The 26,711-nt window shown below is 42.6% G+C and overlaps 1 protein-coding gene across 1 annotated transcript; it reads left to right on the top strand.

The window, feature by feature from the left end:
* On the top strand, positions 1–25,574 carry LOC109897886 (nuclear receptor ROR-beta-like). The gene is made up of 10 exons (XM_020492530.2): positions 1–370; positions 17,969–18,054; positions 18,539–18,680; positions 19,004–19,435; positions 19,552–19,673; positions 19,796–19,928; positions 21,468–21,575; positions 21,785–21,895; positions 22,020–22,132; positions 22,270–25,574. Exons 1-10 carry the CDS (start codon positions 364–366, stop codon positions 22,429–22,431), a joined length of 1,416 nt encoding a protein of 471 aa, XP_020348119.1. The 5' UTR covers positions 1–363; the 3' UTR covers positions 22,432–25,574.
* Positions 25,575–26,711: the final 1,137 nt, after the last annotated feature.

Below are 26,711 nucleotides of genomic sequence, written 5' to 3'. Positions count from 1 at the left end.
AGTCGATCAAGATCATGTGAGAGTCCACGCGCCGAAAGAAGGTTACAGCAGCGAGCGATAAGAGACAGTGAGCACCAGTACAGGAACGAGGTGGGAAGACCAGGAGTTCGCCACAATATCTCATTGTGAACAGTCACAGGAAGAATACTTGTGCTACACGGAGTAAATACGTTAACAAACTTAACCTATTCGTTTGATATTTTGTTTGTTTCACATACCAGCTATTAGAAAACATATTAGGATTTGTTGTTTTTACTTTCAACAGCTCCTTTTCGTGCGAAAAAGCGTATATAATCTTTATATTCTTTCGTTTTATTTTCTTTACGTTGAGTTTTGCGACTCAAATATAATAACAGCAAGAATATGAGAGGTACGTTTACATTTATTCTAATAATTACAAACATGTATAGCATATATGTCTTATGTCTGTGTTTTGCTCATTAAAGTGACAGTTTTGTATGGGAGTAATGTAAACTGTGATAGACGCATTACTTTGAAATAGTCTACTGAACTGTCGGACCGAGCTGCATGTGTTGAAACTGGGCCCGCTTGAGAATTAACGACGACATAGATCTCAAATAAATTTAACTGTTTGGCCAAGAGATATGACAAATAATCAAGTAACCCACTCTATGTGTTTCGTCAGGATGTTTTACAAAGTTAATTTAGAAGAATAAAAACACTGCACTTTTAAATCTGCACATTTAAAAAGTACACCAAACTCAAGTAAAAATGTCCCATCGGCTATTAGTGTGCAGATGAATGTAGATGGTGATTTGTTTGTCTTTGCCAGCAATTGGCAGCAAGCATTTTTTGTTATGTAAGAAAAGGGAGGTGGGAGAGTGATTGAAAGACTTATTAGGCCTACATATTATCTTTGTTCAGCTCTGTTTGCCATTCTGGACGTAGGTAGGTTGTATTTGCATTAGTACTGTTGGCCATAATGAACTTGATCATATAAAATATATGTATTAATATTATATTATATTATATTTTTCCCCAAATGCTCAAAACTTGAGAGTGCTGATTTCTTTTCATTCCTACTCGTGGTGCGTGGGCGGGTGTTGTTGTTGTTTTCTGCATCCAGTCATGGCGGACTGTGTGAGGTAGAGTCCGCTGTTCCATTGACCTAGTTCTGTCATTGAGGATTACACAGCGTTCAGAGAGGGTGGGGGATGGGCGGGTGGGGAGGCATGGCTTCTGAGGGTTCTCGTCATTTCAACCCATTAACATGAGCCTATTATTACTTCAATCTGAGGACATTATCAGTGAAAAAATAACCAGTGGTTACTAGGGGATGGCAGAGCAGAGGTTTCATGGCATGTACAAACCCATGCAGGTTGACTGTCAAAAACAGAGCCTTTTCTGGTGTACAAGCAACCTCCTTTACCTACAAGGCATATTAAACCATTTATTGTAGGCCAGTTATTATTTGGTATGATTTTTTTTGCATCATATGGCAAATCATTTATTTACAAAAGCCAAAAGACCACATGTTGGTCTTTCATACTTTACCAGACAGCTGACTGTGATTTTAGATTTTTTTTCTGCAAATAATTGTAGGCCTTCATTGTAAATAAGAATTTGTTCTTAACTGACTTGCCTAGTTAAATAAAGGTTAAATAAAAAAATTATCTAATATCTTTTATCCAAAATATTCATCCGGATTTTACATTTATTATGCAATTTCTATGTGGAGTCGCAGCAGGATATGGGGAACAACAACCAGTAGCCTACATTCACCTCTCAGCAGGACACCTTAAGCCCTCACTCAGTTTCCATTGTGAGTTTAGCTACTTGATTACATTAACCATAATCTATGTCACCCATTTGTTTTCAAGTACGGCTTGCATCAATAAAAAGTAGAATCGATTATATAAATCCTGGCTCTCTTTCTCCCCGGTAATCCACACCTCTGTGACTATGGGTGGACCCTCAGGTGCCAATGGCAGGACTGCTGTAAACTCAATGGCTTTAGCCACTGTGGCAATGACTTTTATGAAGTGCACTTCTCCTATAACATGAGAAGAGAACTCTGTCTGCCACACTGTCTGAAGTGCTACAGCCATGTAGGGTATAGTTTTAGGGTATAGTTTTAGCAAGGAATCAAAGACAAAGTAGAGCAGTGATGGCAGCTCTCTGCTCCCAAGGGCACTGTTGATCAAGCACAAAGTCACTATCTGTCAGGAGATGTTCACAGTGGGGCTACAGTATGTGTGAAGGTGCCTCTCTCTGACAACTAACTGCTAACTTTCCACTCCCTGAGCTTTAACTCCCTGCTGGATGGCATCATCCTTTGATTCCCTACACAGTATGGAAAACCTCTGGGCCCCAGATAAAGCCTATAGGCTACAATGGAAAAACTGCTGACCCAAAGCACAGTCTGACTATTTGTCTGGAAGCCGAGCCAAATAGACATGGATTTATATATGTTGTGTGGAACTGTGGTTGTAGCACAACCCTAAATGTGTTCCAGTGGTGGGGATGAGCACCCTATACCATATGGTTTATTTTAGGACTGATATATAGCAGTGGAGTAAAATACATAAGGCGCAAAAGAGAAATTGATGTTTCATATGCCAAATATAAAGCCACTAATGAAACAGAAAAACAGTACAATATTTATTAGAAACACAGTAACTAACACAGATTGTTAACCTAATGTAACTAGGTCATTGGTGACTGAGGGTGTTCTGCATTAGCATCGAATAGCCCCCGTGATATGCAACTTTTCTTTTTTAAATCTTTTTTTTTGTTGAATTTTACCCCGTTTTCTCCCCAATTTCGTGGTATCTGATTGTTTAGTAGCTACTATCTTGTCTCATCACTACAACTCCCGTACGGGCTCGGGAGAGACGAAGGTTGAAAGTCATTCGTCCTCCGATACACCACCCAACCAAGCCGCACTGCTTCTTAACACAGCGCGCATCCAACCCGGAAGCCAGCCGCACCAATGTGTCGGAGGAAACACCGTGCACCTGGCAACCTTGGTTAGCGGGCACTGCGCCCGGTGTAACGGCGTTCTTCGTTTGTTGAAAGAGAGGACCGAAATGCAGCGTGGTGGTTAATCATGATCTTTAATGAAACAAATGACGGAACGATGCATGAACTAACTTATAAATACAAAAAACAACAAACGGAACGTGAAACCTAATTACTGGTGAAACTACACAGAGACAGGAACAATCACCCACGAAATACAAAGTGAACTCAGGCTACCTAAATACGGTTCCCAATCAGAGGCAACGAGAAGCACCTGACCCTGATCGAGAACCGCCTCAGGCAGCCAAGCCTACACTCGACACACCCCTAATCAACCACAATCCCAATGCCTACAAAAAACCCCAATACGACAACACAATAACATAAACCCCTGTCACACCCTGGCCTGACCAAATATATAACGAAAACACAAAAATACAATGACCAAGGCGTGACACCCGGCCCGCCACAGGAGTCGCTGGTGCGCGATGAGACAAGGATATCCCTACCGGCAAACCCCTCCCTAACCCGGACGACAATAGGCCAATTGTGCGTCGCCCCACGGACCTCCCGGTCGGGGCCGGTTACAACAGAGCCTGGGCGCGAACCCAGAGTCTCTGTTGGCACAGCTGGCGCTGCAGTACAGCTCCCTTAACAACTGCGCCACCCGAGAGGCCCTGATATGCAACTTTTCAGGGAAGTTAGGAACCAATATACACCGGCAGTTAGGAAAGCTAAGGCTAGCTTTTTCAAACAGAAATTTGCATCCTGTAGTACAAACTCAAAAAAGTTCTGGGACACCGTGAAGTCCATGGAGAATAAGAGCACCTCCTCCCAGTTGCCCACTGCACTGAGGCTAGGAAACACTGTCACTACCAATAAATCCACAATAATTGAGAATTTCACAAATAATTTTTCTATGGCTGGCCATGCTTTCCACCTGGCTACCCCTACCCCGGTCAACAGCCCTGCGCTCCCCACAGCAAATCGCCCAAAACTCCCTCACTTCTCCTTCACCCAAATCCAGATAGCTGATGTTCTGAAAGAGCTGCAAAATCTGGACGCCTACCAATCAGCCGGGCTAGACAATCTGGACCCTCTCTTTCTAAAATTATCTTCAGAAATTGTTGCAACCCCTATTAATGGCCTGTTCAACCTCTCTTTCGTATCGTCTGAGATTCCCTTAGATTGGAAAGCTGCCGCGGTCATCCCCCTCTTCAAAGGGGGAGACACTCTAGACCCAAACTGCTACAGAACAATATCTATTCTATCCTGCCTTTCTCAGGTCTTTGAAAGCCAAGTTAACATACAGATTACCGACCATTTTGAATCTCACCGTACCTTCTCCGATATGCAATCTGGTTTCAGAGCTCAAGGTCCTAAACGATATCATAACCGCCATTGATAAGAGACATTACTGTGCAGCCGTATTCATCGACCTGGCTAAGGCTTTCGATTCTGTCAATCACAACATTCTTATTTGGCAGACTCAACAGCCTTGGTTTCGCAAATGATTGCCTCGCTTGGTTCACCAACTACTTCTCCGATAGTTTAGTATGTCAAATCGAAAAGCCTGTTGTCCGGACCTCTGGCAGTCTCTATGGGGGTGCCACAGGGTTCAATTCTCGACTCTCTTCTCTGTATACATCAATGATGTCGCTCTCGCTGCTGGTGATTATTTGATCCACCTCTACGCAGATGACACCATTCTGTATACCTCTGGCCCTTCTTTGGACACTGTGTTAACTAACCTCCAGATGAGCTTCAATGCCATACAACTCTCCTTCCATGGCCTCCAACTGCTCAGAAATGCAAGTAAAGCTAAATGCATGCTCTTCAACCGTTCGCTGCCCGCACCTGCCCGCCTGTCCAGCATCACTACTCTGGATGGTTCTGACTTATAATATGTGGACATCTACAAATACCTAGGTGTCTGGTTAGACTGTAAACTCTCCTTCCAGACTCACATTAAGCATCTCCAATCCAAAATGAAATCTAGAATTGGCTTCCTATTTCGCAACAAAGCATCCTTCACTCATGCTGCCAAACATACCCTCGTAAAACTGACCATCCTACCGATCCTCGACTTCGGCGATGTCATTTACAAAATAGCCTCCAACACTCTACTCAACAAATTGGATGCAGTCTATCACAGTGCCATCCGTTTTGTCACCAAAGCCCCATATACTACCCACCACTGCGACCTGTATGCTCTCGTTGGCTGGCCCTCGCTTCATACTCATCGACAAACCCACTGGCTCCAGGTCATCTACACGTCTCTGCTAGGTAAAGCCCTGCCTTATCTCAGCTCACTGGTCACCATGGCAGCACCCACCCGTAGCACGCGCTCCAGCAGGTATATCTCACTGGTCACCCCCAAAGCCAATTCTTCCTTTGGCCGCCTCTCCTTCCAGTTCTCTGCTGCCAATGACTGGAATGAACTGCAAAAATCTCTGAAGCTGGAGACTCATATCTCCCTCACTAGCTTTAAGCACCAGCTGTCAGCAGCTTACAGATCACTGCACCTGTACATAGCTCATCTGTAAATAGCCCATCCAATCTACCTCATCCCCATACTGTATTTATTTATTTATCTTGCTCCTTTGCACCCCAGTATCCCTACTTGCACATTCATCTTCTGCACACCCTACCATTCCAGTGTTTAATTGATATATTGTAATTACTTCGCCACCATGGCCTCTTTATTGCCTTACCTCTCTTATCCTACCTCATTTGCACATGTTGTTTATCGATTTTACTGCTGTATTATTGATTGTATGTTTGTTTATTCCGTGTTGTTGTATGTGTCGAACTGCTTTGCTTTATCTTGGCCAGGTCACAGTTGCAAATGAGAACTTGTTCTCAACTAGCCTACCTGGTTAAATAAAGGTCAAATAAATAAAAACATTTTTTTCACCATCCATTCCTGCCTTAGGGCCTCTCAGTCAACTCCTGTTACTCATACAGAGGAATTACTCTCTCCTCCTGGCATATTTAAAGAGTGGGGCTCTGTATCAGCCATACCCTCTCACAGAGTACTTTGTGTCTGTAGGTCACACTGAAGTGGAGAGAGAGAGGGATAAGTTATCACTATCCACACAACTGTTTAGAAAACAGGTGCAAGCTAGGTACTGTAGTTGAAGGCCCCATTAGCAGCCCAGCCTAGAGAGAGGGTTATGTTTTAAAAACTAAATGTCCCCTTAAGCCTGCAATTAAGCTCTAGGACAAGAGGACCATATTATATTTACCTTAAAGCACCCTTATCGCATATGCAATGTAGGTTAAACGCTCTGGCTGTAGCGTTTGTGCTAAAGTATATCGCTATGCGGTACTACTTCGAGGTTAAACATACAGTGTGTCAAGTAAATACAAAGTAGAAGGTAAATAGGACCTTCGGACTCCCTGTGAGCTGTTTGGTTATGTAAGATAAGAGAGAAAAGTCTCTGTGACTGCAGGCTTTACTGCTGGGACAAGCAAACTGGCTGACAGAGACAGACAGTTTGCTTGTCCCAGCAGTAAAACCTGCAGTAAAGCCTGCACCTTTCAAACCAAGATGTTTTGCCAGCAACTTTTTGCTGACTTATTGCAGGCGACAAAGCCTGTACTTTTGTTTCCACCAACTGACCTAGTATGCCCCAAGGTTCCAAGGTTCACCAAAGTATACGTTGTCTGGTCTTTGGTACCCAAATGTAAATAGCGTAGCCGGCAATACACTCCTAATCCCCCGCGACCAGTGACTACATAAAACCAGGTTCATGGAACAGAACTGAAGTCTAGAAAATAACAACATCTTTCAAGGAACATAATCAGAACCCGAGAACTAAAGTGATCTAAACTGTTCCGGAACAGAACCATTGTTTTAAAAGCATGGGAACTGGTTAATAACGCTATTTTACGTTCCGGGCATTTTATTCCAGTCCCACAAAAAAAAAAACAGGTGCTTGCAAAGCCCTACCTCTGTCAATCAGAAACTTCTTCCAGTGTCTGCCGGCAAGCTGAACATCTTTGCCAGTGTGTGTGTGTAGGCTACCTGCCCCTCCCCCTCTGAAGCATAGCTGTAGCCTACTGAAGTTACAAGTATGATTCAGATGATAGAGAGAGATTTGTAATTAGAATGGATTCACTTTTTCACTGCTAGTTAGGGACACTATAGTTATCACATTTCACACTGGATTTATTAAAAGTAAGATGTTTTTTTTCATTCGGGTGCCACTGTGCACACACAGCTAGCTTCTCTGGTCCAAAGTTAAGCCAACTGTGAAGTTAAAAGACCTTCAAAGATCCTCCATAGAAGCCGCTCCTCCGTAGGTATAATTCTGTGGTCCAAATTCAAATACCCCCATATGTACTGTAACATTTGGTGGTGCATCTTCCATTTGAAAATCGTTGCCAGTGTGTGATTTTAGGCTACCTGTCCCTCCCTCTCCCCTACTGTCTTGGGTGGCTATGTGTTATGTACTGCATTCAGCCAAACAGGTTGCACCAGTCTGTTGTTTACCCCTGCTAGACTAAACGTCCAGAAGAATCTAGCCACCATAGCATGGGGGAGGAAAAGGTTGTTTTATTAAGACAGTATGCATATTTTTCCAGATTTTTTTGTGGGGAGTTAAGTAGGAAATTGACGCCTTTGCAGCCTGCAACAAGTATGTCGAACTGCTAACTTACTGTTGTGAATGTGAAGAAATGAAAGCAGTGCACTCTCTTCTGTCCTATCGGAGGAATTTAGAACTTGATGATGCTGCTTTCTGTCATGTCAGGTTACCATGACAATGATTGAAACAACAGGGTCAAAGTTGAATTTCTCTTGCTCAGTTGTGAGTTGCAAGGCACCATACCCTGATAGGGTATTTTTTACCCCTTAATCATATAACAATAAACTTTTACCAGACTTTTCTAAGACTTTTTTGTATTAACATGTTCTAGAAATATGTTGTAAAAGTATGCAAATTAGGCAATATCTCATTAAATATGCACATATTTGCATATCGCACAAAAAGTTTTGGGGGGACACTGGATGAAGTCAGCCTAAAGTTTCATTTTGTTAAAATACTCCAGGATCTGAGTTGTCCAGAGCAGATTTTGATAAATACATTTTTCATCTTTCTATCTGTAGAATACTAAAGACATTTTTGGTTCATTTTTCCAAAGAAAATGTTATCTAGAATAACATTTTTACAACATATCAACAATTTTCTCTGTGCAAGTCTGGAGAATATATCTTAGGATAACCACAGAAAATTTGGTGAATGCAAATGCTTTTGAACCTGAGAAAAATACATTTGTGTGTGGGAAGAGTCTGACTTTTGGGAAATAGCAGTTAAAGACGAGTACACTGTATTTAGGCTACCAAACAACTATTTAGACCCAATCATCATCTCTTCAAAGTAAGTTACTGAATATAGTCCAGTTTGTAACATTCTCTATGAAATATGCTTTAAAATTATGTGTAATTTAATGTAGTGAGATTGCAATTATTGATTTATGTCCATTTTAAAGTGGTTAAAATTCATTAAAATGTTGATGACGGTAGTATGATAAACTACATTTAAAAAATACATTTTATTCAAGTTTTTGACATTTTTATGTTTACTCCTTGAAAATACTGATATTAATGGACGAAGATACCAACAAATCTTAAAATTGATAGGTACAGTTGAAGTCGGAAGTTTACACCTTACCCAAATACATTTAAACTCAGTTTTTCACAATTCCTGACATTTAATCCAAGTAAAAATTCCCTGTCTTAGGTCAGTTAGGATCACCACTTTATTATAAGAATGTGAAATGTCAGAATAATAGTAGAGAGAAGGATTTATTTCAGCTTTTATTTCTTTCATCACATTCCCAGTGGATCAGAAGGTTACATACACTCAATTAGTATTTGGTAGCGTTGCCTTTAAATTGTTTAACTTGGGTCAAACGTTTCAGGTTTAAGCTTCCCACAATCATTTAGGTGATTTTTGGCCCATTCCTCCTGACAGAGATGGTGTAACTGAGTCAGGTTTGTAGGCCTCGCACATGCTTTGCTCGCACACGCTTTTTCAGTTCTGTCCACAAATGTTCTATGGGATTGAGGTCAGGGCTTTGTGATGGCCACTCCAATAGCTTAACTTTGTTGTCCTTAAGCCATTTAGCCATTTTGAAAAACTTTAGAATTATGCTTAGGGTCATTGTCCATTAGGAAGACCCATTTGCGACCAAGCTTGAACTTCCTGCAGCAAATCACCCCCACAACATGATGCTGCCACCCCCATGCTTCATGGTTGGGATGGTGTTCTTCGGCTTGCAAGCCTCTCCAACATAACAATGGTCATTATGGCCAAACAGTTCTATTTGTGTTTCATCAGACCAGAGGACATTTCTCCAAAAAGTATGATCTTTGTCCCCATGTGTAGTTGCAAAACATAGTCTGGCTGTCTCCTTCCTGAGTGGGGTGACGGCTGTATGGTCCCATGGTGTTTATACTTGCGCACTATTGTTTGTACACATGAACGTGGTACCTTCAGGCATTTGGAAAATGCTCCCAAGGATGAACCAGACTTGTGGAGGTCTATACATTTTTTTCTGAGGTCTTGGCTGATTTCTTTTCATTTCCCCATAATGTCAAGCAAAGAGGCACTGAGTTTGAAGGTACACCTCCAATTTATTCAAATGATGTCAATTAGCCTATCAGAAGCTTCTAAAGCCATGACATAATTTTCTGAAAATTTCCAGGCTGTTTAAAGGCACAGTCAACTTAGTGTATGTATACTTCTGACCCACTGTAATTGTGATACAGTGAATTATAAGTCTGTAAACAATTGTTGGAAAAATTACTTGTGTCATACATAAAGTAGACGTCCTAACCGACTTGCCAAAACTATAGTTTGTTAACAAAAAATTTGTGGAGTGGTTGAAAAAGGAGTTTTAATGACTCCAACCTAAGTGTATGTAAACTTCCGACTTCAACTGTACATAATAAAAATGTCATTTCAGCCTGTGGTGCCAGCCTTAAGCAATGGCTATATAAAAGTTGAATGGCCTGTTTGTAAGGGGGTCATATAAACATTGCCCTTTTTTTTTACAGGCAACATATCGTAAATCCTATGTGAAAGATGTCTGACAGTACCACTAACTGCTTCACTACTAACTGCAAAACATGTCCCACCTTCAATCACAATTGTCTGCATATTAAATAAAGCATGAATGTTGTCAGCACTTTTTGAAGCAGTGTGAATTTGCTAGCTAGTATTGTACGTTATTATCGGCAGTGGTGTGTCCAGAACATTTTGAATGGGGTGGCCAAGGTGGTGCACAGACCCAGTTTAGGGGGATTTTTTCAATATAATAACTGCGCGTACGCAACATTTAAAAAAAAATGTGTCATGAACTCATCCAGTCATGATGTTTTCATCTGATTGTCAAACAAATCACTTCAAAAGTAGGTTAAGTAGGTTACCTGTGCACGTTTAATGGAAAGGGACATCTATTACAACCACCATAAGTGTAATGACTCAACCTAGTTCATGTTTCAAGTTTTTTGAGTCATATTTACTGGATACACATGGTATATACTCTCCAACAAAATGCTTACATGCAGGTTCCTTCTTGACAATGCAGCAACAATAAGAAATAATTAAAGATAAGAATATGTGTCAGCGATTAGTTGAATGGATAAGGCGGAGTCAGGCACAGGACACAGGTATGAGTAATAATCAGAGAATTTACTCAAAATTAAGCAATGTTCCAACAAGGAAAAACACAAATATCCAGAGCACAGGGGATGAAAACCGCCCACTCCCCCGGCTGGTCCTGGCAATAGGACCGCAGAAACCTACCCACATCCTGGTTGACTCTCTCCACCTGCCCGTTACTCTCGGGGTGAAAACCTGAGGTGAGGCTGACCGACACCCCCAGGCGTTCCATAAACGCCCTCCAGACTTTAGACGTGAATTGGGGACCCCGATCAGAAACTATATCCTCAGGCACCTCTGTAGAGCCGTAGGGAGACCGGGCAAAGGAAGGGGACGGCAGGACTTAGAAAACCGATCCACAACGACCAGGATCGTGGTGTTGCCCCGTGACGGGGGAAGATCCGTCAAGAAATCCACCGATAGGTGTGACCACGGTCGTTGTGGAACGGGAAGGGGTTGTAATTTCCCTCTGGGCAGGTGTCTAGGTGCCTTGCACTGTGCGCACACCGAGCAGGAGGAAACATAAACCCTCACGTCCTTAGCTAACGTGGGCCACCAGTACTTCCCAGCAAGACAGCGCACTGTCCATCTGATGCCAGGCTGACCAGAGGAGGGTGACGTGTGGGCCCAACAGATCAAACGAACGTGTCCAGCCCCCTCAAGCCAATGTATCCACGCCTTCAGAGCCCCGACAACAGCCAATAGCTCCCGGTCCCCCACATCATAATTTCGCTCCACTGGGCTGAGCTTCTTTGAAAAGAAAGCATAGGGGCAGACTTTTAGTGGCGTATCCGAGCGCTGAGACAGCACAGCTCCTATCCAGCCTCGGACGCGTCTACTATGAACGCTAAGGAGGGATCAGGATGAGCCAGCACGGGAGCCGGGGTAAACAGAGCCTTCAGGTGACTAAAAGCCCTGTCCGCCCCAGCTGACCACTGCAGTCGCACCGGTCCCCCCTTCAGCAAGGAGGTAATGGAAGCCGCTACCTGACCAAAACCCTGGATAAACCTCCGGTAGTAGTTGGCAAACCCTAAGAACCGCTGCACCTCCTTTACAGGGGTTGGAGTCGGCCAATTACACACAGCTGAAATGTGGTAATTTTCCATCTCCAACCCTGATACGGAAAGGCGGTACCCTAGGAAGGAGACTGACTGTTGGAAGAACAGACATTTCTCAGCCTTGACGTACAGGTCATGCTCCAACAGTCAACCAAGCACCCTGCGTACAAGGGACACATGCTCGGCCCGTGAAGCGGAGTATATTAGAATGTCATCTATATACACCACTACACCCTGCCCGTGCAGGTCCCTGAAAATATAATCTACAAAGGATTGGAAGACTGATGGAGCATTCAATAACCCGTACGGCATGACGAGGTACTCATAGTGCCCAGAAGTGGTGCAAAATGCCGTCTTCCACTCATCCCCCGCCCGGATACGCACCAGGTTGTAAGCGCTCCTGAGGTCCAATTTTGTGAAGAAGCGCGCCCCATGCAATGACTCTGTCATACTGGCTATGAGCGGTAGCGGGTAACTGTATTTTACCGTGATCTGATTTAAACCTCGATAGTCAATACACGAGCGCAAACCTCCATCCTTCTTCTTCACAAAAAAGAACCTCGAGGAGACAGGTGAAGTGGAAGGCCGAATGTATCCCTGTCCCAGAGATTCGGTGACATATGTTTCCATATCCGCTGTCTCCTCCTGTGACAGAGGATACACGTGACTCCTGGGAAGTGCAGCATCTACCAGGAGATTTATCGCACAATCCCCCCCGTCGATGGGGTGGTAATTGAGTCGCCTTCTTTTTACAGAAGGCGAGTGCCAAATCGGCATATTCAGGGGGAATGAGCATGGTGGAGACCTGGTTTGGACTCTCCATCGTAGTTGCACCTAAGGAAACACCTACACACCTCACTGAACACTGACGGGACCATCCCTTGAGAGCCCTCTGTTGCCACGAAATAGTGGGGTCATGAGAGGCCAACCAGGGAAGGCCCAACACAACAGGAAACGCAGGACTGTTGATCAGGAAGAGACTAATTCTCTCCTCATGACTGCGTTATCATACAGAGTTGAGTTGGGACCTCCCTAATTAGCCCCGACCCCAAAGGACGACTATCTAAGGCATGTACAGGGAAGGGAACTTCAACAGGAACAATAGGGATCCCTAATCAAAGTGCAAAGGAATGGTCAATAAAGTTCCCAGCTGCGCCTGAATCAACTAGCGCCTGGGAACGCGGGGAAAACTCAGGAAATTCTATATGCAACCACATGTGTGCAACAGGGAGCTCTGGGTGAGTTGTGTGCCTACTCACCTGGGATGATCCACCAGTGCTCCGCCTGCTACCTCGACCCCCGGGGAACCTCCCCAGCACCGCCCTCTGTGGCCACAGGTGGTGCAGGGAATGGTCCCCCCTCCGGTCCCCCTCATAGCAGCACCTCCCACCTCCATTGGTGTTTGATCAGAGGTGCTGGGGGATGGAACTGACGGAGCCCGATCCGGACGTCCGCGGGCGGCCAACAGGTTATCCAGCCAGATGGATAGGTCCACCAGCTGGTCAGGGTTAAGGGTGGTGTCCCTGCATTCTAGCTCCCTACGAACGTCCTCGTGTAAACTACACCTGTAGTGGTCGATCAGGGCCCGCTCATACCATCCCACGCGGCGCTCTCCCTTCAGGTGGATGATCGAAAACCACCCGGAAGCGGCGGGTGAAATCCTCGTAATTGTCCAACGTCGGGCCTTCCCTTCCCCAGATGGTGTTGGCCCATTCCAGTGCTTTACCCATCAGACAAGAGATGAGGGCGCTCACTCTCTCGCGTCCTGAAGGGGCCGGCTGGACGGCTGCTAGGTAGAGCTAGCACCCGGGAGCAGTTCTGTCATACGCCCCCGGGAGCGAGAGCCGAATCCGACTGGATCCTGATGAATCAGGGGTGGACATCAGTGTAGGTTGTTATGGGAGCTGGGGTGATGATGATGGGTTAACCGGAAAACCCCCTTTCTCCCATCGGTCCATGGTTTGCAGCACGCGATCCACGGCTGTACCGAGACTCTGTAACATAGTCACGTGCTGCTGGATGCGCTCCTCCACAGGGAGAGGAGGGCTGGTTGCACCTGCTGACTCCATTCTATGGTGCGTGATTCTGTCAGCAATTAGGTGAATGGATAAGGCGGAGTAAGGCGCAGGACACAGGTATGAGTAATAATCAGAGAATTTACTAAAGATTAAGCAATGTTCCAACAAGGAAAAACACAAATATCCAGAGCACAAAATAACGAAACCACATGACAACGACAATCACGCACAAAACAGAAAGGGAAGCCAGAGGGTTAAATAAGGAACATTGATTATGGAATGGAAACCAGGTGTGTATAATGAAGACAAAACAAAACGAAAATGAAAAATGGATCGGTGGTGACTAGAAAGCCGGTGACGTCGACCGCCGAACGCCGCCTGAACAAGGAGAGGGACCAACTTCGGCGGAAGTCGTGACAATATGAACATAAAGTAAATGGCTCAGTAGAATACAATCAACATTTTAGCATAAGTATGATACATTAAGGCACAATTTCTAGTCTAATATTTACGCGTGTTTTGGGCAAGTGTTTAAATTGTGCAGTATTTAGCAATCATCATTTTTCTACAAGGTGGCGTGTGTTCATGGATACCAAGGGAAGCCAGGCTTCCTCCAAAATGTTAACAATAAAAAAAGAAACAAACGTATAAAATATTTCAAGTTCGTGTCTATCCGTGTTTCATAATTTCCCTTCAATTCACAAGAGGCTGAATCTATTTCACCAGAGAAAGCATCCGAGCGAGGCAAACAGGACCCCTCTGTCTTAGTATCTGTAGCCCAAGTATCTGATGCTGTCTGGCCAAAAATAAACATGTCATACTATTTTATCCAGACAACATCAGATACATAGGCTACACATACTAAAACACAGGGGCGCGGTTTTGCTCGCTCCGATTCTTTCTCCAGTGAGCTTGATGAGTCTTACTGTCGGTGTATGTCTTGTTCGAAATAATCAATATATTCATAGATGACCTATCAGATTTCAGAATTTCTAGGTGTGGGCAATCAGATTTCAGGAGAGGCTGTGGCCACCCTGGGCCACCCCCTGGACACGCCACTGAGTATCGCGGTGCTTGTTTTAAATTAGAGTATCGCCGTGCTTGGTTTGAATTAGATTATACATGAAGAGTTATTTGACAACAATTTCACAACACTCCTCTCCCACTTAGTAAAAGGCTATTGCAACATAAGTACCCTCCCTTAATATGAATACTTTTAAAACTGGTTCCTCTATATGTAGCCTATATCATCTTATCTTACTCATATTGGTTACACTTTATTTTTCTGCCCACTAATTACCTAGTATTTACCATGGGACAATGGCTATTACATAGTTATTACTTGTTGTTTTCCATGAGATAAGTCTTCCTAAAGAGAGTTAATTTATGAGCGTAAAGGACTAAGTCCTTTGCTTAAACTTGTTGGCAGAGGAAGACTTCAGGTCAAACATCCCTGACCCACTGACCAAACCAGAAAAGTAAGGCACACGAGAACTTGTCATTCTTGAAACAATGTCCAGGAACTTTGCTGACATTCTGCAGTGCTCCATAGTGCTACATACTGCGTGGTACTTTGTGTACTTTAAATGCCATATTCTTTCACGTGATTCAAATGTCCTGAAATGAATTAGAGTTGTGTAAAAAGGGTTCAGGTGTTGAAGCCATGACCCATTATGTAACTGACTTGTCCAGACAGCCCATAACACTACTGCAGGACTCAGTGGTTATGCTAGGGGTAGAACTAGTTTTATGAACTGCTCCGAGACATCTGAAACTGCACAAATACCTGACATGCTTCCACAAGTTGAGCAGCAGTGTAAGTTACAATCAGGGCCCCTTCAGAATATACTGCAGACATGTTTAAAATACTCTCACACTCCCTGGTGTTACATAAGTGGAACATGGATGTCGATACACTTGTATTTACTCTACAGATTCTAAAGTGATAATCAATCTTTCACTAATCAAACATGGACTGTTTTTTTTAGCCTGTGAAAATTTCCATTCCCCTGTCAGTGATTGAGTCAGATTTGGTTCCACCTTAAAACAGGAAAGAAAGAAATCAGATGAATTGCCAGGGATGCCAACCAAAGCGCCTCCCCTTGCTGAATTGGAAAGTGTGTCAGTAGAACAGCTCCTCCTCTCTCATAGCCTGACTGTTCCACACAGCTGAGCAGCATGTCAGTTAACATATCAGAGACAAAGCTATGCTCCCAGGAACCTATGGGAGCGATAAGAAAGGGAAGGGGTAGGCTCGTCACGGCGTTGCTAGGGTCACCTCCCCTGAAAGAGTGTGTTCGTGAAACTCGGCCAGACAGCAGTTATATAACAGGGAGAGGGTGGGGGCCAGGGGCGCTAGATGGGGTAGAGAGAGAGAGAGGTTTTTTTCCACTGCCTTTATATATTTATTTCCCTATTTGCTTTTTGTAGGTCAGTAGGAATTATATCTGGGAAGCCACTCAAATATCTCACTCACATTATGCAAAAGACTCCCACTCACAAAGCAGTTATAGTTGAGCATTCTCCCTTCCTATCTATGATGCTGAGATTTCAACTTTATAGTTTAGTCATTTGCTTTGCTCCTCGTGTGTGACGCACTTACTGTATCTAGACACAGGCTCACTCGGGTGATTGGTTGGGCTGGTAAAGGGCCGTTAATACAGTTGCTACCTGCAAAGAAAATGTTACATAACGCCTTGCGTCACTGTAATACAAAATAGTTTTGAGAAAAAAATATTTAACACACCCAGCAGTCAAAGCGAACACAGAAAAACAACCATTTGTTTTTGAGAGTAGCCATTTTATCTTGTGTAGCAGAGGAGGCTCTCCTGAAGCGGGGGCTTTTGTTAACCTCTTCTAACATTTAAGTCACCCTGGAGGAGGAACAGTGAAATGTTCTTACCCCAGGCCCAGTAAATGCAATTAACCTGCTACTCTGGTATGATGTAAATAATAGCCTGTTCCGGGGAGAGAGGGCTCAGGGCTGTACACACACTGTTGCACATACTGTTAAATGTTCTGTTCATATGAATAAATTCTATATTCCTATCACCAGTATGGAGTTTTTCTTTCCTGCAAAATGCTGCAAATTGGCTTTTGACTCTGATAGTGCCAGTCGGTATTAGATGAAACGTCACGTCCCCGCACGTCTGTGGGGAAAACAACCTGTGGTTTACCCCATTGGCTCACAGCAAAAACGTAACCTTTTTCTTGTTGTTTGTTTGTTTTAGTCAATTACAAAACTACATTCAAGAAAAGTACAACATGTCTAAAGGATACTTTTCAACATTGCCTGTTTCTGCCCAAGCGTTCTCACTACTTAGAAAAACATCATATTGTAGGGCTTCCCTCATGCCCCTTTTCATGACAGTGCTAGAACATTAAGCTAGCCAAGACCAACAACACAAACAAATGGACTATACAGCTACAAGTAGTGAGTGGCGATACAAACAGACTATACTAAACAAGTTAAATGTCTTACCTGTGATTACATTTTTTCCACAGGTATAGTACCACTCAAACGCTTGGACACGCCTACTCATTTTTTTTTTTACTATTTTCACATTGTAGAATAGTAGTGAAGACATCAAAACTATGAAATAACACATGGAATCATGTAGTAACCAAACCAATCAAAATATATTTCATATTTGAGATTCTTCAAAGTAGTAGCCTACTTGGGTACTGGTTCCCCACATTTCCCACTCTCCCACGCCAAATAGCCTGAAGCCACAGGACTCATCTCGCAGGCTCTATTTCTCTATGTGGGAACATTGCGAACCGTAGATCAGGATTTTGGGTCTGGTTAAACAACACAGCAGTTTTTCTGCATGTAATTCATATATAACAAAAAATTGACGATGAAGTTGGCTCTTATACAATGGGGGTCAATGGGAAAGAATGTTTGTTTTCCCCAATTTGTGGGTGTTGTCAAGGGAAATTCCTTCGTATAACGTGGATACCGACTCGGAGTATAGTGTTTCTGTTGAGTTCAAAATCAGGGCAGTTGGGAGCAAAGATTGAGCAGATGTTTCTATCCCTTCTTATTTGATAGGGTAGGTATATCTACACCTGTCTTGCACTTTCTCAGACAGTTCTGGCACAGTTTCTAAGGACCATATCATGAAGAGATCAAAACCCAAGTCACCATCAAGTTATATTGTATTATCTAGTCTAGTGAGTCTTTAGTGTTTAGTATGCAATGTACTAAATGTTCCTCCTCTCTCTCTACTTCCAGCACAAATTGAAGTAATACCCTGCAAGATCTGTGGGGACAAGTCATCAGGGATCCACTATGGTGTAATCACCTGCGAAGGCTGCAAGGTGAGCTACCTCAATCTCAGAGATATACTTACTTGTCATCCCTCTAGAAAACCCACAGCAAATTCAATCAATTTAGACTATTTATATATTGTATGCCCTTGCCCAGTGCCCATCCATCCCTGCACCTGTATTCATGGTCAAATAGCTCAAGCTTATGTGTCCTGTTTCACACTTGTGTAACCTGTACAAGTGTAGAACCTGTACAATTGTGGAACCTGTATTAGTGTTTGGTATGAAATTGAAATGTGTTTTTTTGCAATTCCCACTCCCCTTGAGAGTGGGATCACGGCCAGGGATCAGCCGTTATTGATGGCAACCCTGGAGCAATTATGTTTAAGTGCCTTGCTCAAGGGCAGAGCGACAGATTTTTCACCTAGTCGTCTTGTGGATTCGAACTAGCAACCTTTCGGTTACTGGCCAAACGCTCTAACTGCTAGGTTACCTGCCTCCCTGATGGTGTTTATGCTTGTGTGTGTGTTTGCAGGGCTTCTTCCGACGCAGCCAGCAGAACAATGCTATATACTCCTGTTCCCGGCAGAGGAACTGTCTGATTGACCGCACCAATCGGAATCGCTGCCAACACTGCCGGCTGCAGAAGTGCCTGGCCCTAGGCATGAGCCGTGATGGTGAGTGTGAAACACACACACACACACATACACACACACAGCAAGGTCAGTCCAGAGGGGACCCCTGTCTGTCTCTTCACCGGACGCTAGAGCTCTCTGGGTCTTATTGAAAGGCCAAATGTGGAGTTGTGTTACACTGTGTAAAATCACTCCTGGAGTCATGCCTGAGAGACAGCAGTGATGCCATGAAATGAAATTATCAGTGGATTGTCTTCTATATTTGCAATTGGTCAAGTTCCATATTGGCTCCATATGGACTTACTATATGAGCTCATAATTCATTCCCTGATTATTTACTGACTCTATCTCCTTTCCTGGTACAGCGGTGAAGTTTGGCCGCATGTCCAAAAAGCAGAGAGACAGCCTGTATGCTGAGGTCCAGAAGCACCAGGCGTCCCAGGAGTTAACTGCCGCCCGTGAGGAGGGAGGCGAGGTCGGAGGTCACAGCCGGGCATACAGCAGAGGCTCCAGTGCCGCTCTCAGCGACCTTGATGACATCACCCTGCCAGACGGCCTGCTGTGTGACCTGCCCCTGACACCAGAGGGCGCTGAAAGAGAGTTCTGCAATCTGGAAATGATGGGGGGAAGCGGGGGTAGCAGCTCCTCCTCTCAAAGCTCACCCGAACAGAACAGACTGGACTTCGGAGACAGCAACCACCACATCAAGCACGAGTACCAGCTGCTGCACGAGTCCGGCCTGTTCACACACGCGCTGCTCAACCCTCTACCCGAGGGATTCTCCATGCTCGAGATTGGTAAGTGGAACAGTCACTCTATCACCATCTGCTGTATGTCACTATAACTAACACTAGATCATTTTTTCATTGAGTGTGGTTGATAGCTAAACCATACATGTCTTGTCCATTTCCAGAACGTATAACTGCTAGTGTAGTAAATTCTCACATAGAGACCAGTCAGCATGGCAGTGAGGAGCTGAAGAGGCTTATCTGGTCCCTGTACACCCCTGAGGAGACACGCAGCTTCCAGAGCAAGGTAAACATCAATGTCCTGTACCAAGATTAACTCAGTGACCTGTGACCTATTTACTCTTACACGACTATGTGCTATTCCCAATGTTATATCTAACTTGGGCATCCCTTTGTTCTCTCTTTCAGTCTGCGGAGGTCATGTGGCAGCAGTGTGCCATCCACCTCACCAATGCCATCCAGTACGTGGTGGAGTTTGCCAAGCGCATCACTGGATTCCTGGATCTCTGTCAGAACGACCAGGTCATTCTTCTCAAAGCAGGTCAGTACCTATTGTTAGGACATAAGATAAGTGCATTTCACAACTCTATTCCATGGCCTCATACACCAGCTTTCTCTGACCTCAAAGCACACAGTGGGGTCTGATATTAATCACACCCTTGATAAAGATGAGCAAAACTTATTGTATAAAATAAATAATTCAAATACTGAGCTATATTGTATGCAAGAAACATTGGGGAAATGATATTATTTTATACTAATACAATTTCTCAGAGAAAGAGATTTTGTTAAACAAGTAACCATTATTTTTCTCAAAAAGGTAGAGGTCAAAATGATTGACATCCCTGATTTCACCTTACGAGAATAACGTCCCTGAGCATTTTTCTAAAATGTTTTATGAGTTGGAGAACGCATTGGGAGAGATCTTAGACCATTCCGCCATACAGAATCCTTCCAGATCCTTGATATTCTTTATCTGCGCTTATGGACTGCCCTCTTCAATATAAACCACAGGTTTTCAATGGGGTTCAAATTCAGAGACTGAGATGGCCATTGCAACATGTAGATTTTGTGGCCAATCAACCATTTCCATGTGGATATTGATGTGTGTGAAACAGTTAATTGGCCACAAAAATCTACATTTGCAATGGACATCTCAGTCTCCGGACTTGAAACCAATTGTAACCCCTGTGGTTTGAATTGAAGACGGAAGTCCAAAAGCGCAGACAAAGGATATCAAGGATCTTGAAGGATTCTCCAATCTCGTCTCATTGATTGGACTCCAGGTTAGCTGACTCCTGATTCCAATTAGCTGTTGGAGAAGTCATTAATCTAGGGGTTCAAACCTACACTGTAAATGTTTAAATTATGTATAAATTATGTATTCAATATAGACAATATAGATGAAGATCAGATCTAAATGTATGACCAATTTATGCAGAAATACAGGTAACTCCAAAGGGTTCTCACATACTTTTTCTTGCCACTGTATTATATACAGTCATTTTTGCTCATCTTTATCAAGGGTGTGAACAATTCCGGAGCCCACTGTAGTTCCTGTTCAGACAACCTGAGCATGTAAGCATTAACTGCATTTCCATGTTTCAGTACTACAGCATTCATACACAATAGTATATTTGACAAACATGTGTGTCTGCAGACAAACAAACTTCGCCACTTAGGACTACATTTTAGAATATACAATCAATTTAACCTTATATGGCAAAGACCACATTCTGTTTCCAACGATGTTCAAGAAAAAAGTTATTATTCTAATGATGGCTCTTCTTGTTTTTCTTCTCGCCCACCTTTCCTTTTATGTGCTGTTTGTTCATCATCTTTGTTTGAATTGTAACAAATTGTATTGTAAAAATTATTTAATTTATAATTGATTGAAATACATTTGATGTTGTGATATGAAATGGATGTATTCTATTGACTGACAACATGGAATTCATGTTTTATTTCATATTGTTTGTGTGTACGTGTTGGAGCATCCTTTGTCCCCCTTTTCTCCCTTTTCCTCTTCCTCTCGCTCCCCCTCTCCATCTTTACGGTCTCTTTACGGTTTCCTCTTCAGGATGTCTGGATGTGCTTCTGATTCGCATGTGTCGTGCCTATAACCCCATCAACAACACTATTCTGTTTGATAGCAAGTTTGCTAGCGCACAGACCTTCAAAGCTCTTGGTGAGTCCCCTCTTTATGAAACCAAAGCATTAATATTTCATCAGAGTATATTCACACACACACAAAAAAGTATATAAATATATTCACCCACCCACATAGTCGAAAAATGCTAGGTCAACCCTTTTTTATAGCTTACTTTAAAAAAAAGTGAACCAAGTCAGACGTTTCTGTTTTGAAGACACGTGTTTTTCCCCCCTCTTTCCTTGAAGGTTGTGATGACCTTGTGGGTGCTGTGTTTGACCTGGCCAAGAGCCTGAGTCGTATGCAGCTCTCTGAAGAGGAGATGGCTCTGTTCAGTGCTTCTGTTCTCCTGTCACCAGGTAATCCTCTCACACTGTCTCCCGTTGACTGGGGTGATGTCTCAGCTCTGAAACAGACACTAAGTAATATGTAAGAAGGAAAACCAGCAGACTGACTGTGGTTGTTGCTCTTTTTTTCCTCCAGACCGACCATGGTTGACAGACAGGCAACAGGTACAGAAGCTTCAAGAGAAAGTATATCTGGCTCTGCAACATTGTCTACACAGAGGTGGCTCATCAGAGGAGAAACTGGCAAAGGTACATATTGGCAGACGATGATATATTCCTTTATTCCTCGAACAGGCTTTTGTTAAAGGATTTGGGGTGGAATGTGAAAGATACAAATGTTCTATCTTGCTTTTTCCTTTCTCTGTGTCTCTTCTTCTACCTCTAAGATGGTGTCCAAGCTTCCCATGATGAAGTCCATCTGTAATCTACACATTGACAAGCTCGAGTTTTTCCGTCTGCTCCACCCGGAGACTGCATTCAATTTCCCCCCTCTGTACCGTGAGGTGTTCAGCAGTGAAATCACCTTCCCAGACTCCACAATGGACTAAAAATCTGTTTAGATATGAAAGTGATTCATATAGAGACAAAAAGATGTAGGGAATGAGAGGTAGGGAGAGGAATGTGGCAACAGCGAAGTAACCAGCAGCTCTGTGACAACCCTGCACGCTACACTTTAGGACATACTACTCTCACCTCAGACCTCCACCTTATGGAGTTGCTTGGACTGTAAGCCAAAATTCAACACTAGGTGCTGGGTACTATATGCATGCTGCCTATTTTGGGGGGAGTAAAACGGTTCTGAGAATTTATTTTTGCAATCTCAGATGGTTTTTCTAAGAGCTTGAGAGCTTGAGATCACCCTTAAGCTGAAGTCCTCTGTAAAACCAGTTTAACTTATTTTCCAGGTCTCAGTTTAAGTCCTTGTAAGATAATCTTGAATGTACCCCACAGACATGCAGCACAGCCCAAGGCACGAGACTGAATGTACTATACAATCCTGCCCCATTGGAGGAGATGCTGTGTAGTCTCTTTTTTTATCTTATTGCAGTTTGACAGCTCTATTTTTTTTCTCCAGTTTCTTATTTGGTAGTGCCCATACTTTGCAGTTTTCTATCCTATGAACAAACTGTTTAAAGGGACCAAGATCAAATGGATAAGTGGGCACATTTTTTTGCATGCCAGACATGGATGATGCAACTATTACCATGCATGCAGACTTGCACACACAGCACTAAGACAAAGCACTTATGCTGACCTATACATGTATTTTTACAGGCACACATTCAGACACTGATATTTTTCAGCTCGACTTACATTTTTTAGGTGCAATCAAAGACCTCAGTCCCACTACATTTTCCCTTGCAAATGCCACTTAGAGAGAGAGCAAGTGAGAAGAATCACTTAAGTATTTTTAAATGTTCTTTATCTATACACTTATATTTACTCATGTAAAAATAAAATTAGACAGGGATTTAAATATATATATACATTGAGAGGGAGGGAGAGGGGGAGATGTATAATACGTAAAAATGATTCAGGTTGTTATTGTAAAAGAGAATGTGTTATCAATGACTCAGCTGGTTAAATAAAGGCAAATAAATAAATAGATTCGCCAGGACTGCGTCTTTCAAAGTATTTCTGGTCATATTCTGGGGTACTGGGATGGAAAATTATTAGATGAATAGCACTTACCGACAATGAGCCCTCCCTCACCCAATCTGGACACTTTTCTCGTGCTACAAATAATCTCAGGGTTCCAGCTCAGAGACTGACAAACGTCCTCCTGAAACTGACAAAAGTGGGACATCCTCCTGCCTCAGACAGGCAGGACTAAAGCAAATGAGATAGAGAGTTCCCCAGGAGATGAAGGATCCCTCAAACCAGGGGTCTGTAGGTCCAATACAATACTTTGTTCAAGAGGGAAAGGAAGCAGATGATAAGAAGAAAACAAATAGGTAGTGAAAACACTTTCCAGTGCTCCCAGCTCGGCACCAACAACAATTTGGAAGGGGTGTTTAGAGTTTGAGCTTTGACCAGTATGGGGAAGGTGGGGACTCAGGCTCCCTCTGTATGTTTTTAGGCAGTCAACTGTTTCAGACTGAACTGAAAGTGTGATGATTTGTTAATGATGCCTTCTCTCCCTAACCCTCCTCAGTTTACACTCCTCTCAAAAAACACTCACGGCATAATGAAGGGTTAACAGAGCCATCAGCTACCCCCCAGAGTTAGGGATTTCAACATTTAGATTATAGAATATTTAAGATGGCAGAATTTATAATGCAATTTTGAAGGATGATGATAGTGTACAAAAATATGTATTTTATGTTTATATATTTTTCCACACTGTTTATTTGGGAGCATTAAATCTGCCCCTCTGTCTTCAATGAGAGCACAGATTTTTATTAATCTATACCAGGAAGTTAAAGTTAGATTAATATCTATTTTTATGGAGAGGGACATTGGGTGTGGCAGGATATTACTTTTGAACTATTCTTAAAGGGGCTTTTGGGATTTCAAAAAACTCTCAACACCCTCAGTACAAAGCTTGTACATAGACAAGCTGCAGTGTGAAAGGTTTGGTCAGAGCAGAATACTTGTATTACTTTTACCACAATAAGAGAGAATCACTTACGGGCCTTGAATATTTTCTGTCCAATTATATTTAAATAATCATATGTTTCACTTTGCAATGCTGGAACAGTGTGGTTCTTCATACTGTATATATAAAAGTAGTTGGTATTTAGGGGGATAGACTTTTTTGGGAGCTTACCACTGTGTCATATTGGGACTGTGCAATAATGTCTTTCCCGATTTCAGTTAGGAAGGTCTTAACAGCCCTGGTTAGATGTCTCAGTAGACTTCATAAGCAATCCAGCCTGAGACCCCTTAAAAGTACAGCACAAGAGGTTTTTAATTCTCTCAACATAACAACACTCAACTTTTACACAGAACTAGTTTAACTGACTTGAGTTATGGTTCTTAAGGCAGAGGAGATTCTATTAAGTGAAATGCTTTGTAAGTGTTTAGAACTTAGATGGTTATGTATTTGCACACCTAAAACTGCTTTTCTTTCTTTTAAGGCAGTTCGCAATGTGTGCAGTTACATTTCCTCTCAGTCACTCAGGGAGATAGCTGGGCTCTCTGTTCCAGTGTTTTCATCAGTTAACCTAGTCCGACACCTTGCGCGGAATAGAAGAAGACCTTAAAACCTTGATCACAGTGTACATGTTCTTGTGAATGTTGTTCACAAAAGTATCAAAGGTTTGATCCCAGTCTAATATCAATATTATTACAGCACTTTTGAGCCTACATTTTTGAATAAATAGGATCTAAAATGTAATTACATTTAAAGATGGATTTTAATCTGTGTATCCTGTGTTGGTTTTGTTGTGATCTTTTGTTTCTTAATTTCTATCGTAGTCTGTCCTCCTTTTTGTCTTGGAGAGTTGTTATTCTATTTTTTCAATAATATCTCCCTAAATCTTTTCATGATACTTCTATTTATCATGTTTTCATTCTATTTTAAGATGATTATTGAAATCAACCTAGATTTTAAAAATATATAATTTAGGATATATTATGAATATGAAGCCTAAGAGTATTTTTTAACACATTTAAGAGTTATTGTTGTAGCAACAATGGAGACACAATATGTGGATTTAAGAATGTAATAAAAGTCATTTTACAATAAGTTGATGTTGTTTGTGTGCTTACTCATGTACAGTATTTAAACTTCCTAACCATTGGAATTGGGTGATCCACACCAGTTTATTAGTTTTACAGATAGGAATATCAATCATATGGAATAAAGATAGGTAAATTGTTAAATATTTAACAAAAGATATACAGTTAAGTAACATCTGTTGACAACAGAACAACCCAAAAACATGTACACTACCTTTCAAAAGTTTGGGGTCACTTAGAAATGTCCTTGTTTTTGAAAGAAAATAAAAACTATTTGTCTATTAAAATAACATCAAATTGATCAGAAATACAGTGTAGACATTGTTAATGTTGTACATGACTATTGTAGATGGAAACGGCTGCTTTTTAATGGAATATCTACATAGGCGTACAGAGGCCCATTATCAGCAACCATCACTCCTGTGTTTCAATGGCACGTTGTGTTGGCTAATCCAAGTTTATCATTTTACAAGGCTAAGTGATCATTAGAAAATACTTTTGCAATTATGTTAGCACAGCTGAAAACTGTTGTCCTGGTTAAAGAAGCAATAAAACTGGCCTTCTTTAGACTAGTTGAGTGTCTGGAGCATCAGCATTTATGGGTTCGATTACAGGCTCAAAATGGCCAGAAACAAAGTACTTTCTTCTGAAACTCGTCAGTCTATTCTCTTGTTCTGAGAAATGAAGGCTATTCTATGCGAGAAATTGCCAAGAAACTGAAGATCTCGTACAACGCTGTGTACTACTCCCTTCACAGAACAGCGCAAACTGGCCCTAACCAGAATAAAAAGAGGAGTGGGAGGCCCCAGTGCACAACTGAGCAAGAGGACAAGTACATCAGAGTGTCTAGTTTGAGAAACAGACACCTCACAAGTCCTCAAATGGCAGCTTCATGAAATAGTACCCGCAAAACAACAGACTCAACATCAACAGTGAAGAGGCGACTCCGGGATGCTTGCCTTCTAGGCAGAGTTGTAAAGAAAAAGCCATATCTCAGACTGGCCAATAAAAAGAAAAGATTAAGATGGGCAAAAGAACACAGACACTGAACAGAGGAACTCTGCCTAGAAGGCCAGCATCCCGGAGTCGCCTCTTCACTGTTGACGTTGAGACTGGTGTTTTGCAGGTACTATTTAATGAAGCT

Source organism: Oncorhynchus kisutch, linkage group LG10 (assembly GCF_002021735.2).
Source record: "Oncorhynchus kisutch isolate 150728-3 linkage group LG10, Okis_V2, whole genome shotgun sequence".
Classification (NCBI taxonomy): domain Eukaryota; kingdom Metazoa; phylum Chordata; class Actinopteri; order Salmoniformes; family Salmonidae; genus Oncorhynchus; species Oncorhynchus kisutch.
Note: the sequence above shows the minus strand (reverse complement) of the source record. Positions and strands in the feature narration are given on the sequence as shown.

Excerpts from the sequence above, each read along its gene's own strand:
- LOC109897886 (XM_020492530.2), top strand. Across the intron at positions 18,681-19,003 it reads CCTAGGCATGAGCCGTGATG|CGGTGAAGTTTGGCCGCATG; the intron begins GTGAGTGTGAAA and ends TTCCTGGTACAG. Across the intron at positions 21,896-22,019 it reads TTCTGTTCTCCTGTCACCAG|ACCGACCATGGTTGACAGAC; the intron begins GTAATCCTCTCA and ends TTTTTCCTCCAG.